This window comes from Orycteropus afer, unplaced genomic scaffold, assembly GCF_000298275.1.
Source record: "Orycteropus afer afer isolate SDZICR_OR568_19922 unplaced genomic scaffold, OryAfe1.0 scaffold00131, whole genome shotgun sequence".
Classification (NCBI taxonomy): domain Eukaryota; kingdom Metazoa; phylum Chordata; class Mammalia; order Tubulidentata; family Orycteropodidae; genus Orycteropus; species Orycteropus afer.
The window spans coordinates 3,883,007-3,896,115 of NW_006921718.1; the positions used below are offsets into that span (position 1 = coordinate 3,883,007).

The 13,109-nt window shown below is 41.1% G+C and overlaps 1 protein-coding gene across 1 annotated transcript in view; it reads right to left on the reverse strand.

Moving 5' to 3' along the window:
- GALM (galactose mutarotase) overlaps positions 1-13,109 on the reverse strand; it is a 109,385-nt gene that overhangs the window by 74,279 nt on the left and 21,997 nt on the right. Inside the window, exon 3 of the mRNA XM_007945056.2 lies at positions 8,078-8,284. Within this exon, the coding sequence (XP_007943247.1) occupies positions 8,078-8,284 (207 nt within the window). The remainder of the gene's footprint in view (positions 1-8,077; positions 8,285-13,109) is intronic.

Genomic DNA, 13,109 nt, shown 5'->3' on the forward strand with positions numbered 1-13,109 from the left:
AAGGCACTTGACTGCTAACCAGAAGGCTGGTGGTTCAAACCCACCAGCCACTCCTCAGAAGGAAGGTTGGGCAATCTACTTCCATAGTGATACCGCCTTGGAAACCCAAGGAGGGGTCACTATGAGTTGGGTCTGATTAGATGGCTCATAACAACAACATGATGCTGAACAGATTCCATTGGCACTTCACACTGTGATGGACTAGGAAGAAAGATCTGGTGACCTACTTCCAAAAATCAGTCAGTGAAAATCCTGTGGAGCATGGCTGTCTGATTCACAACATATCATGAGGATGGTGCAGGACCAGACAGAATTTTATTCTGGCCATCTCATGGCAACCAACTCCATAGTAGCTAACAACAACATTTGTGAAACACTCAGCTCAAAGTGGGGGATTTTGGTCAGCACAGGCAGGAGCATGAAAGGTTGGGTACAGGGTCTTGGGGGAACTAGACCAGAGCCATGACCCAGGTAGAGAGCAAAAAGTACCAGAAAAGGAGAGTCCAGACTGACCAAAGTAACGGCATCCTTCTTTGCACACAAAAGATTTTGAAGACACACATGTCTTTTTTTAGGAATAATTTCATCCCATGCCAATAGTCTCATGTTTTATCATTCATTAGCAGCCTTAATAACAAGGAAATCCCATGACCATTCTAATGTCATCCAGTGAGTAGCTCTAGAACCTGGAGGAGATGATGTCTTTTTCTGGGCTCCTGGCTTAGCATTTATCCAGGTCTTCATGTTGCTTCCTCAGTTGTAGCCTTTCTTTTTAAAAAATAAGTAAATATTTATTTATACAAGCATAAGTTGAAGATAGGAGCTCTGGTAGCATAGTGCCTAAGGTACTTGACTGTTAACCAGAAGGTTGGTGGTTCAAACCCACCAGCCACTCCTCAGAAGGAAGGTTGAGCAATCTACTTCCACAGTGATATAACCTCGGAAACCCAAGGAGGTGTCGCTATGAGTCAGGGCCGACTTGATGGCACATAACAACAACAAAAACAATGTTGATACAATTTGCAAATAATAAAATGAAGATTTTCAGAGTATAGTTCCAAGCTTTGCATCCTAAATGAGATATAGAACATTCACATTGCCCCATAATTTCCTTCAAGCCCCCTTCCAGTTAATACCCAGCCCCTACCAAAGACAACCAGTGTTCTGATTGCTATTGTTATAATGCTAGTTTTGCCTGTTCTAGGACTGCACGTAATTGGAATGATACAGTATATATCCCTTGTGCCTTACTTGTTTCACACAAAATAATGCTTTTGAGATTCATCCATATTATTGTATGTATCAGGAGCCCTGGTGGTACAGTGGTTAAGTGCTATGAGTAGGCATTGACTCGATGACAATGGGTTTGGATTGTGTGTATCAGTAATTTGTTCCTTTTTATTGTTGAACTATTCCATTGTATGACTATCTCACAATGTTGATATCCTGTTGATAGACTTTTGATTGTTTCCAGTTTTTTACTATTTTGAATAAAGCTGCTTAAGAAATTTCTTTTCCTGTTTGTGTTTTAGTATTAGGGCAGGAAGATGATGATTCAACATGAAAAACACACATCAAGTAAGTTGATGAGCCTGAGATATTAAGAAGAAACCTGGAAGGAGGAGAAAGGAACATTTATTAAGCACCCTCTATCTTAATGGCCATTGGGTCACTATGCAGCACTAACTAACATTCCCTCATTAAAGGGAAGCATGCTTCATTTTACAATTTTTCTGGCCAGGAAAAATGCGTGATCTATTCTCGTGGAATACTACTGCTGGATTAATTTCCTTTCAAGGTTGATGAAAAGTTGTCAAGAAATGTTGATTCACGAATAGATCTTAAGGTCCATCTCTGGGTTCATGTTTGCTTTGGTTAACTTTGCTTGGCTGTTACTAGTTCTGTTACATTAATCATTTATAGAATATTATGGCTTGTATGGGGCTTTTCTGTGCATTGCCACTACTACTGCCTTAATTCAGCTCTTACCACCTCTAGCAGGATATAACAGACACTATTTTTTTATTACCCAAAAGCCAAAGCAACTCCTTTCCCAGCACACTCCTTTACCCCTGACAGAATCCTGATTTATTTTACCCTATTCTGGGCCATATATTTAAGGAAGGGGGTTTTCTCCCCAGCCTCACAGGGTGAATTTTGATTGGCCTAAGCCAATCAAGATGGTCTAATTCTCTTTCTGTGACTGGGTTAGGCAGAGCATGGGACACACTTCTGGCCAATGGAATGTGAGGGAAAGTCTGCTGAGGGGCATCTGGGAAAGATTTTTCCTGTTCTTAAAAAAGGGATATAAAAGCTATGCAAAATGGAATACGTTCTTTTTTGTCTCTGATGTGACTGTATAAGGAAGTGACTCCTGGAGCTATGGCAGCTATCTTGTGACAAGGAGGGAATAAGTCAGAAGTCAAAAGCTAAAACACTGAGGAAGCAGAAGAGAAAAATGGAAGAATATGGGCCCTTGATGACATACCAACCCAGTTATACTGGAACTGCAGCTATCACTTTCTATTTCAAACTCACCTAGGCCTATTATATAGCTCTGTAGGAAAAGTTTCAATTAAAACAAAACAAAACAAAACCCCCACATTCTCCCAGTTTTGTGTTAGATACAGGAGAGAACAGCAAAAGAACAAAAACAAAAAGCAAACAACAACAACAAAAAAAACCCTGCAACTTAAATACCGTTTCCACTCTGAAAAACAGTTCTCTCCTCCCCTACACTCTCAACACCTCCAACACACAAACTTAGAAGGCATGAGTTGTCAATGCTTGGGTCCCAAGTAGAACAAAACTACTGCCTTCTTCTTGTTGTTGTTATATGCCGTTGAGTCGGACCCGACTCATAGAGACCCCTCCTTGGGTTTCCGAGACGGTATCACTACAGAAGTAGATTGCCCAACTTTCCTTTATAGGAGTGGCTGGTGGGTTTGAACCACCAGCCTTCTGGTTAGCAGTCAAGTGCCTTAGGCACTAGCTACCAGAGCTCCTAAAATACTGCCTATCAAGTTAAATAAATGAAAATATATAAGATGAGCTGACTACTTTAAATATCAAATTTTGAGTTATTTCCCTGGGGAATGTTTGGGACAGATGATAATGCTTCTTCATGTAGGACAAAAGATGTTCTGGAGATGCAGAAGCCCCTCAATTCGGGGCCAGGTAACCATCCACTCCTGCGTGAATGCCCCACAAGGCTGGAGTTCCCTGCCTACCCTCAATCCTGAAGCTAGTGGCTGTGAAATTGAGCTGTACTTACATAAGGTAGTACAAGGAAGGGAGGTTACATTGACCACCCTCCCAGATGGGGTCCATGATCTGGAAAATATTTGGCCTCTAGGAAGAGACTTAGAAATACCTATCACTACAAGTCCTTATTTGACTGAAAAGATGGAAAAATCTGGTCAGGAGGGTCCTCTTGCCAAGTGAATAGAAAGAACCTGTGAGTTCTACACTCCCATTTTGTCTTCTGCATTGAAACATATCGTCAGATGTAATACTTTATGGATAACTTCTCTTTCTATTTCTGAATCTCTTCCTTTAGATCCCGCCCATTATAAATAGGATATTCTAATTGTAGAACATAGGAGCTCTGGTGGAACAGTGGTTAAGGCACTTGACTACTAACCAAAAAGTTGGCAGTTCAAACCCACTAGGTGCTCCACGGGAAAAAATGAAGCAATCTGCTTCTATAAACCACATGGGGCAGTTTTACGTTGTTGTTGTTGTTGTTAGGTGCTGTTGAGTTGGCTCTCACTCATCTCAACACTAAGTACAATAGAATGAAACATTGCCCAGTTGTGTGTCATCCTCACAATGCTTACTATACCAGATCCCATCACTGCAGCCCCTGTGTCAATCCATCTTGTTGAAGGTCTTCCTCTTTTTCACTGACCATCCACTTTACCAAGCATGATATCCTTCTCCAGGGAACAGTCCCTTCTGACCACATGAACAAAATATGTGAGATAAAGTCTGGCCATTCTGGCTTCCAAGGAACATTCCAGCCACACTTCTTCCAGGATAGATTTGTTCGTTCTTCTGGTAGTCCATGGTACTTTCAGTATTCTGTGCCAACATCGCAACTCAAAAGCATCAACTGTTCTCTGGTCTTCCTTATTCATTGTCCAGCTTTCAATGCATATGAGGCAACTGAAAATGCCATGGCTTGGGTTAGGCACACCTTACTCTTCAAAGAGACATCTTTGCCCTTCAGCATTTTTGCAGTAGATTTTCCCAGTGCAATACATCATCTGATTTCTTGACTGCTGCTTCCATTGGTGTTGACTGTGGACCCAAGTAATATGACATCCTTGACAACTTCAATCTTTTCTCCATTTATCATGATGTTGCTTATTGGTCCAGTGGTGAGGAGTTTTGTTTTCTTTATGTTGAGGTATAATCCATACTGCAGACTGTAGCCTTTAATCTTCATCACTAAGTGCTGCAAGTCATCTTCACTTTCAGCAAGCAAAGTTGTGTTGTCTGCATATCGCTGGTTGTTAGTAAGTCTTCCTCTAATCTTGATGCCAAGCTCTTCTTCATATAGTCAAGCTTCTTGGATTATTTACTCAGCATACAGATTGAATAAGTATGGTGAAAAGATACAACCCTGATGCACACCCTTCCTGATTTTAAATCATGCAGTATCCCTTTGTTCTGTTCAAATGACAGCCTCTTGGTCTATTACAGATTCCTCATGAGCACAATTAAGTGTTCTGGAATTCCCATTCTTCTCAATGTTACCCAGAATTTGTTATGAGCCACACAATTGAATGATTTTCCATAGTCACAAGCACAAGCAAACACAAGCAAACATATTTCTGGTATTCTTTGCTTTCAGCCAAGATCCATCCGACATTAGCAATGTTGTCTTAAAGTCTTATAGGGTTACTGTAAGTTGGAATTGACTTGATGGCCAAGGGTTTAATTATAGAAAAATACAGACAAGTAGTGAAAAATCACCATAACCCACTACCAAATAAAACTATTATGTTTTGTTCTATATTTATAAAATTTCTTTTTGAACTTATCTAAAAAGTTCACATTAATGCACATTATTGTGGAATTTTTCTATGGACTCTTTAATCAAAATGTTCGGTAATGGTACCCAGGCACCATCCAGTTCTTCTCGTCTCATGGCAAAGGAGGCAGTTGTTCATGGAGGCAGTTAACCACATATTCCATATCCTCCTCCTATTTCTGATGCTCCTTCTTCCTCTTTGTTGCACCAAGTGAATACAGACCAAGCGTGCTTTGGATGGCTCCTTGCAAACTTATAAGGCTCCAAGCACTACACAGTGCCTATGGGGCAGTTTTACTCTGCACACAGAACTTTGGAAATAATATAATTAACTAATACTACTTGAGAAGATCCTAGAAAAATATTACCAGATGATTAGCAAACTCCTAAACGAGTGTACAAATGTAAGATATTACTGGGTAGCCATGAGCATTATGTTATGGTAGGATATCAGGCCAAATGATTCAAGTATAGCAGATAGTGACAAGTTCTCCAGATAAAGAAGAAGTGATAGACATAATCTACAGAGTTCAGCTAAGCTTTTTATTTTGTGTCACGTGATAGACTATTCTTCAGCAAACTAAAATATTACCATTAGGAGAGAATGAGATAGTCTGGGGGGAACACCTAGGGGGGACTGTCAGTGGCTCTACATTCTCTTAGGTGGACATTTTAAGTGTCCTCCCACTGGAGTTTATACTTGGATTGATTTCAGTGTCTGCACCAATAACTCGATAAAGTGTTTTTAACAGTGGCTGACAAATAATAGAGATTATTATGAAATAGAAATTCTGCCCATTAATTTAAAGAAGCCAGTCTTCTAAATCCCAGTGAGATGCTCTTTCTACTATACTACAAAGGGTATAGGAGCTCTGGTGGCATAGTGCCTAAAGCATTTGACTGCTAACTAGAAGGCTGGAAGTTCAAACCCACCAGGCACTCCTTGGAAGGAAGACTGAGCAATCTACTTCTATAGTGATACTGCCTCAGAAACCCAAGAAGGGGTCACTATGACTTGGATCTGACTCGACGGCAGTGAGTTTTTCTTTCTTTTTTTTTATAGAGGATTAGACTGGTCACCAGAGACTCTGGGAATAGCTGAAAGGGGCTGCACAGCGGAAGCACATAATACTCATAATACCAAAACCCACTGCCATCAAGTCAGTTTTGACTGATGACTCTATAGAGCAGAACTGCCCCATAGAGTTTCCAAGCCTGTAAATCTTTACAGAAGTAGCTGTCTCATCTTTCTCCCATAGAGTGGCTGGTGGGTTCAAATTTCCAACCTTTTGGTTAGCAGCTAAGCACTTTAACTACTGTACCACCAGGCTCCTTAAATACTGGCAGAATAACCAAAGGGACTGCATGAGAGGGTTGTGCTAAGCACGTTTCTAAATAGCAAGAGTAGAAGCCACCTTAAAAAAGAAAAACTAGTTGACATGACCAGATTCCAAGTCATGACAACCCCTTGTGTGCATAGTAGAACTGCCCCACAGGGTTTTCATGGCTTTGAATGTTTGGAAGCAGATCACCAGGCTTGACTTCAGAGGTGCTTCTGGGTGGGTTTGGACCATCAACCTTTCAGTTAGTATCTGAATGTTTAACCTTTTGGACCACCCAGAGATTCCTGGAAAATAATTGGAAGTAATTCCTGGCAGTAGGAGTGGAATAGGGGAAGCAAAGGCAAGCATATTGCCAAAGGGGGCAAGGAGGCCACATCTTCTGACCTCCTCTAACCCCACAAGAGAAAGACAGAATCACCATCAGTAGCTCAAGGCCTATTCTGTGGGGCCAGACATGCTGCCTCCCTCCAGCCCTTTCAAAAACCCTGGCACCAACTGTTCCTCCAGCAGCACCCACCACCTCTCTGCTGGGTTAGAAAATTCACTGCAATGGCCACACAGAACTCACAGATTATGAGGTTTATGAGGGAAGCAATAGGCTACAATTCAAGTTCAGAAATGCACTGTCTTTTGGAGCTGGCCGTCTCACTTAGCAGCTGGCAGTCTCTCTCTCAGTAGTGTGTGCCTCTCGTCTCTGTCTCTCAGCAGTGTGTGTCTCTTGTGTCTCTTTCTCGGCAGTGCATCTCTCATGTCTCTCAGCAATGTGTTTCTCATGTCTCTCAGCAGTGTGTATCTCTCGTGTCTCAGCAGCATCTATCGTGTCTTTAAGCAGTGCATGTCTCTCACATCTCTCAGCAGTGTGTGTCTCTCTTGTTTCAGCAGCATGTGTCTCTCAGCAGTGTGTCTCTTGGGTATCTCAGCAATGTGTGTCCCTCGTCTCTCAGCAGTGTGTCACTCGCATCTCTCTCAGCAGTGTGTATCTCTTGCATCTCTCAGCAGTGCATGTCTCTCTCTCAGCAGTGCATGTCTCTCATGTCTCTCTCAGCAGCATGTCTCTTGCATCTCTCATCAGCGCATGTCTCTTGTGTCTGTTTCTCAGCAAGTGCGTGTCTCTCAGGAGTGTATTTCTCTTAGCAGCACATCTTTCTCAGCCAGCGGTCAGAGAAACTCCTTCTGCCTCTAGGAGGGCTCCTTTTGAGCCTGACAGAGTGGCCAAACTAACCATTCCCAACATCAGAATTCTATACACCTGAGAGAGAGAGAACTTTCCAGAAGATTGCTTAGTGCCACTCTTAACAGATATGCCCTAGGTGGATAACTTTAACAATCAGGAGTTACTCAGTTGCTTGTGGCAAATTCCACTACGGAGTTTACAAAGACTTATGGCTAAAAAAGCCACATTATATAATTTACTACACCACACATATATTACAATTAGATGAAAGGAAGCTATTGAGAGAGCTGGTTACTTGTCTGAAGCATGTTGGGAACAAAATAATGCATTCATTCTATCCTTCACTGTAACATCCATTTATTGAGAACTTACTATGAATCAGATGCTCTCCTGGGCACTTTTCATTATTATGGGGGTTACTCTAAAGTAATTGCATCTTGGGTTGCTCTCTCCAGCCACTCCCCCAGGGCATGCCACAATGCACATGAGTTATAAAAGGAGAGAAGAAGCAAGTTCACTTACCTGGCCTGCCAGGTTGAAGTAAGAATGATTGGTCAGATTGACTGGTGTAGTCTGATTAGCCTGCGCTCTATAGTTGACCATGAGTTCTCCGCCATCCAGCGTGTAAGTCACCCAGACTTTCAACTCTCCAGGGTAGCCTTCCTCACCATCTGGACTGATGCGTGAGAACTCAACGCCATTTGATAGCACCTGAGGGGTCCAAAGGACCTAGAAAAAAATGAATGATTTTAAAGCTGTTTGATAACTCCAACCTCAAGCTAAATGCCACATTTTAATATTTAAAGACAACTGATTCCAGGAAGGGAAGTGATTACATCAATCATTAGGGTTTTTGAATAACACCCTGGATTTTCAATGCTAAAAGTTTTTATTCAGAATTGCTTTTGAGAGGGAAAAAAAAAGTTTTTTTCTTTCCCTGCTCACATTCTCTACTTTTTCTTGCTAAATTTATATGCATGTGTGTACAATATTTTCCTCTTTCCCTTCTTTAATTTTTTTTTTCAGATACATTTTTATCTTGGAGCCCAATTCTGGTAAATATTATATAGCAGTATCTGCTAATACCCTCTCTCTCCTGGGGGTACTAGATGTGAATACTTATTCAAAAAATACTTTGAGTTTCTGCATGTTCCCTTGGCAGAGTTAAAAACAAATAAGAAGGCACTTGTTCCATTAGGAAGAGCTCTAGCCCAAAAGCCATGAGGCCTGATTTTGGGGCCAGGTTTGTCCTTTGCTCACTATGTGACTTTGGGCATCAATCCCTTTCATAGATACCCACTACTATCAGCCACTCCTTGGAAGGAATATGGGGCAATCTACTTCCGTAGTGATACTGCCTTGGAAACCCAAGGAGGGGTCGTTATGAGTCGGGTCCGACTCGACGGCAAACAACAACAACAACATCAGCGTAGTGCGTAAGGCATTTGACTGCTACCCAGAAGACTGGCAGTTCAAACCCATAAGCCACTCCTCGGAAGGAAGGTCGGGCCATCTACTTCCATAGCGATTCCACCTCAGAAACCCAAGGAGGGGTCACTATGAGTCGGGTCCAATTTGACAGCACATAACAACAACTATGAAGTCAATTCTAACTCATGGAGACTCCATTGGGTTTCCAAGGTAAATCTTTATGGAAGTAGATTGCCTCATCTTCCTTCCATGGAGCAGCTAGTGGGTTTGAGCCACTGACCTTCTGGTTAGCAGCCAAATGCCTTATCCACTATACCACCAGTGCTCCTTCTTCAAATAAAGGGGTTGAAAAAGTGATCTCAAAAGTTTCGTCTTGTTTTAGGAAATACGATTCTAAGAATAGGAAGAAAAATATGAAGACACGTTTCCTCAAAAAGGTTTGGCTTTAGGAAATAGCAATAGGAATCTTGGGTTAATGTAGTGGTTCCTCTCAAATTTGTCCCCGAGACTCCAGATTATCCTTATGGGGAAGGGAAAACCAACATTTACCAAGTGCCCATGACGAGCCAAGATTCTTTGCTAGAAACTTCACAGGCATTATCTCATCTGTCTCACAGCAGTCTTTAAGTATCATTATCTTCATTTGATTTATCTTCATAATTATCATTTATCTTCAATGATTAATAGGAGAACTGAAGCTCAGGAAGGATAACTCACTTGCCCCTGGTCACATGGCTAGTAAACGACAGCAAAACCAAAAAACCAAACTCACTGCCGTCAAGTTGATTTAACTCATAGTGATCCTTCCTTGGGTTTCCGAGGTGATATCTCTGCAGAAGTAGATTTCCCAATCTTCCTTCTGGGAAATGACAGCAGATTTGAAAAGAATGGTCTGATCTTGAACATATGCCTGCTCCCTTATTCTATACTATCAGACTTGGTCAGAAATTTCTATTCTTTGAAGGGGAATCTTGCTTCTTAGCTCAGTGGGAGTCTGTGTGTTAACCCTAATGACTCTCTCACTGGTCTCATTTCAGGCAGTGAGGGAAATAATTTTGGTAATGAACTTTCCTTTAAAGTTATATGCTAGAGCCAGAGAAGACAGGAACAAGTATGGCAGCTGGATGAGATCTCCACATTTGTAGAATTTTCACCAGGCACAGACCTAGTGCTTTATATAAATCACCTTGCAAGGTAAGGACTTGGTTGAACCAAATGAAATTGCCATTTTCTGCAGGTCAAAACAGTCAAACACTGGTAATTTAATATAGCTCTAAGTAATATTCTTAGCCCCATTTTACAGATGAGTAAATTGAGTTCAGTGAGGTTCACTAGTCTACTTCTATCTCCCATGTCTTGGAGAGTAGGGTAACATCTTTTCATACTTTATGTTTGAAAGGAAAAAACTATCTTGTTTAGTCATACATGAAAAAGTGACAGAGCTAGGATTCAAATTCAGGACTGGCTATCACACTAATGGTTTGGCTGTCTATACTAATTTACACCTTTGTTTCAGTGAATGTTTTAAAAGTGTCCATTTTCTTTTTTAAAATTTTTATTGTGATTTGGATGAAAGTTTACAGAGCACATTCATTTTCCATACAGCAGTTCATGCACACTTTGTTTCATGACACTGACTGTAATTCCCCACAATGTAACTAACAGCTCTCTTCCCACTTCCTCCCTATTATTACCTCTTCCCTGTGTCCTTCTTTCCTATATATTCCTATTCCCTGAGCTATCTGTTTGTGCAAACACTGCTCTTCTGTTCTCCCATGATTGATCATTCTAAGAAGCCTATCTATCTTATATAAATGCTCATCCTATATGCCTATCTAGTGCTTGGCTGGGAGCACGGGAGTGAGTTCAATTACAGAGAGTGTCCATTTTCAACAGGTGAGTTGAGCTCAAACTTTGTCATTCCAAATAGACTTGAAAGATAATAACGTGTCTGTGAGCCCAGGTGCTGCCCACCCACTCCAGGCAGGGCTTGGCTCTCTTACACTGATGTTGCATTTGCCAGGAGGGGAGCCCAGTGGGAATAGAGGCCTCTGTCCTCACCTATGGTGAAAGCAGCTGGTATTTGAAACAAGTCACTGACCTTAGGGAAATTAATTTAACACCTAATTAACTCCCAGAAATGTTGAACTTTCCAGCCACTTAAACATGCAGCCTGTTATATGTGTAATGAAACAAAGAAAAATATAACTTCCCAAATGGGACATTTTAAGAATCAGGAATTTTTCAATTTTTTTTTAACTTTTATTGTGGTGAAAACATATACAACAAGACACTCACCAACACGACACCTTCGGATTTTTGGAATATTTGAAATAAAATGTTCATAAGTTGCTACCTAGATTTCCATCTTTAGCAAAAGGACAAAATGGAAAGATTTTTGTGATGTGTATCATCAGATAAGTATATTTCCTATTTACAGAAGGATTTTCCTGTCTCTGATGTTTACAAATTTCCAGAAATTTTGCATCTCTAGGCCTACTTGAAAGGAGCTCAGGTAGTACAGTGGCTAAGGCATTTGGCTAATAACCAAAAGGTCAGCAGTTCAAACCCAGCATTTGCTCCATAGAAGAAAGACGAGGCAGCCTCGTTCTGTAAAGATTTATAGCCTTGGAAACAGAATGGGGTCAATAAGAGTTGGAATTGACTCAATGCCAGTGAGTTTGTTTTTTGTGCTTTTTTTGAGGCCCACCTGAAGAAGCTTTGATGGTGCAGTGGTTAAGGCACTTGGCTGCTAACCAAAACGTTGGCAGTTTGAACCCACCAGCCACTCTGCAGAAGAAAGATGAGGTAGTCTGCTTCCATAAAGATTTACAGCCTTGAAAACCCTATGGGGACAGTTCCACTCTGTCCTATAGGGTCGCTTTGAGTAGGAATCCATTTGATGGCAATGGGATTGGGTTTTGGTAGGCCTACTTATACCATTTCTAATCCTGCCAAGCTATTCAAATTCCATCTTTTTTAAAAATTATGTTGATATAAATGAAAAACCCATACCTCCAAAGCAATAATTATAAAGTAAAAGTCTAATATCCCTTCTAACATATGAACATTAATCAAATAAACTTCTATCAGCAAACTCAAGGACTAAAGATGGCAAACAGGTCTGTGTTGAAAGCAAACACAACTTAAAAACAAAGTTCATCTGATAGTGCTCATGTTACTATGCTCAAAAAATAATAACATTCCATAACAGCATCCAAAGTCTTTTCCTATCTCTGCCTGGTCCATTGCACAGCTATTCTCTCTAATATCCACATATTAAATGAAATGCTATCCTTTTTTCAAGGGTAGTTCAAATTTCACCTTCCCAGCTGCAATTAATCCACCCATACCCAATTCTCTCAACACTGTTGGCATCTATAGTATGGGGCTTGTTGCAGCCTGCCTCTGACAGTTATTATGTAAGGGTCTGCCTCCTTCACTATTTTGTGAGCTTCAGGAGGACAGAGACCATTCTGTGCCTCATTCAATTTGGAATCCCCAGTCCTACTATGCTTCCTGGTTCACTGAGGGGCTCAGGAGGAGTACCAAATTGAAGGACATACATATTCACTATTTTGCTATGTTTATAGATGGCATATATAATAAGAAACACCATAGAAGACAACACAGTGGAGTAGAGGGATCAGGAACATGTCCTGAGGCTCCTTTGAAAATCATTGTCTAAAACAGTTGAGTCTTACTTCCTGTGGTTGGGGTTTGCCCACGGACCTGGCATATTCTAGAAACCCTCTGTCCTAACACTGGAAGGACAGGAATTACTCTTTGCCTGTATGGTCTTCATGGCGTGAAGAGTCAAGAGAAAAGGAGAACTGATAAGACAGTCTGGTCCTAGGCTACAGACAAGAAGCTGGTGAGATAGGGGAAACACAGTGACCAACTTCCTTCAAGAGGACAAGTACAGGCAGAGACAGAAAAGAAGAAATTGTGGTCCCTAGCTGCCATACACGTTTCTGCTTTCTCTGTCTCTCCTCTAGGACACAGCCTGGGTGGTACAATTTAAAGGAAAGTTAACTACTAAAATAATCTCCCTTACAGCCTTAATCATGGAAAAGAGGAAGCTTTCGAGACCTTCATTTGCTGATGTGGCACCACTCAAATT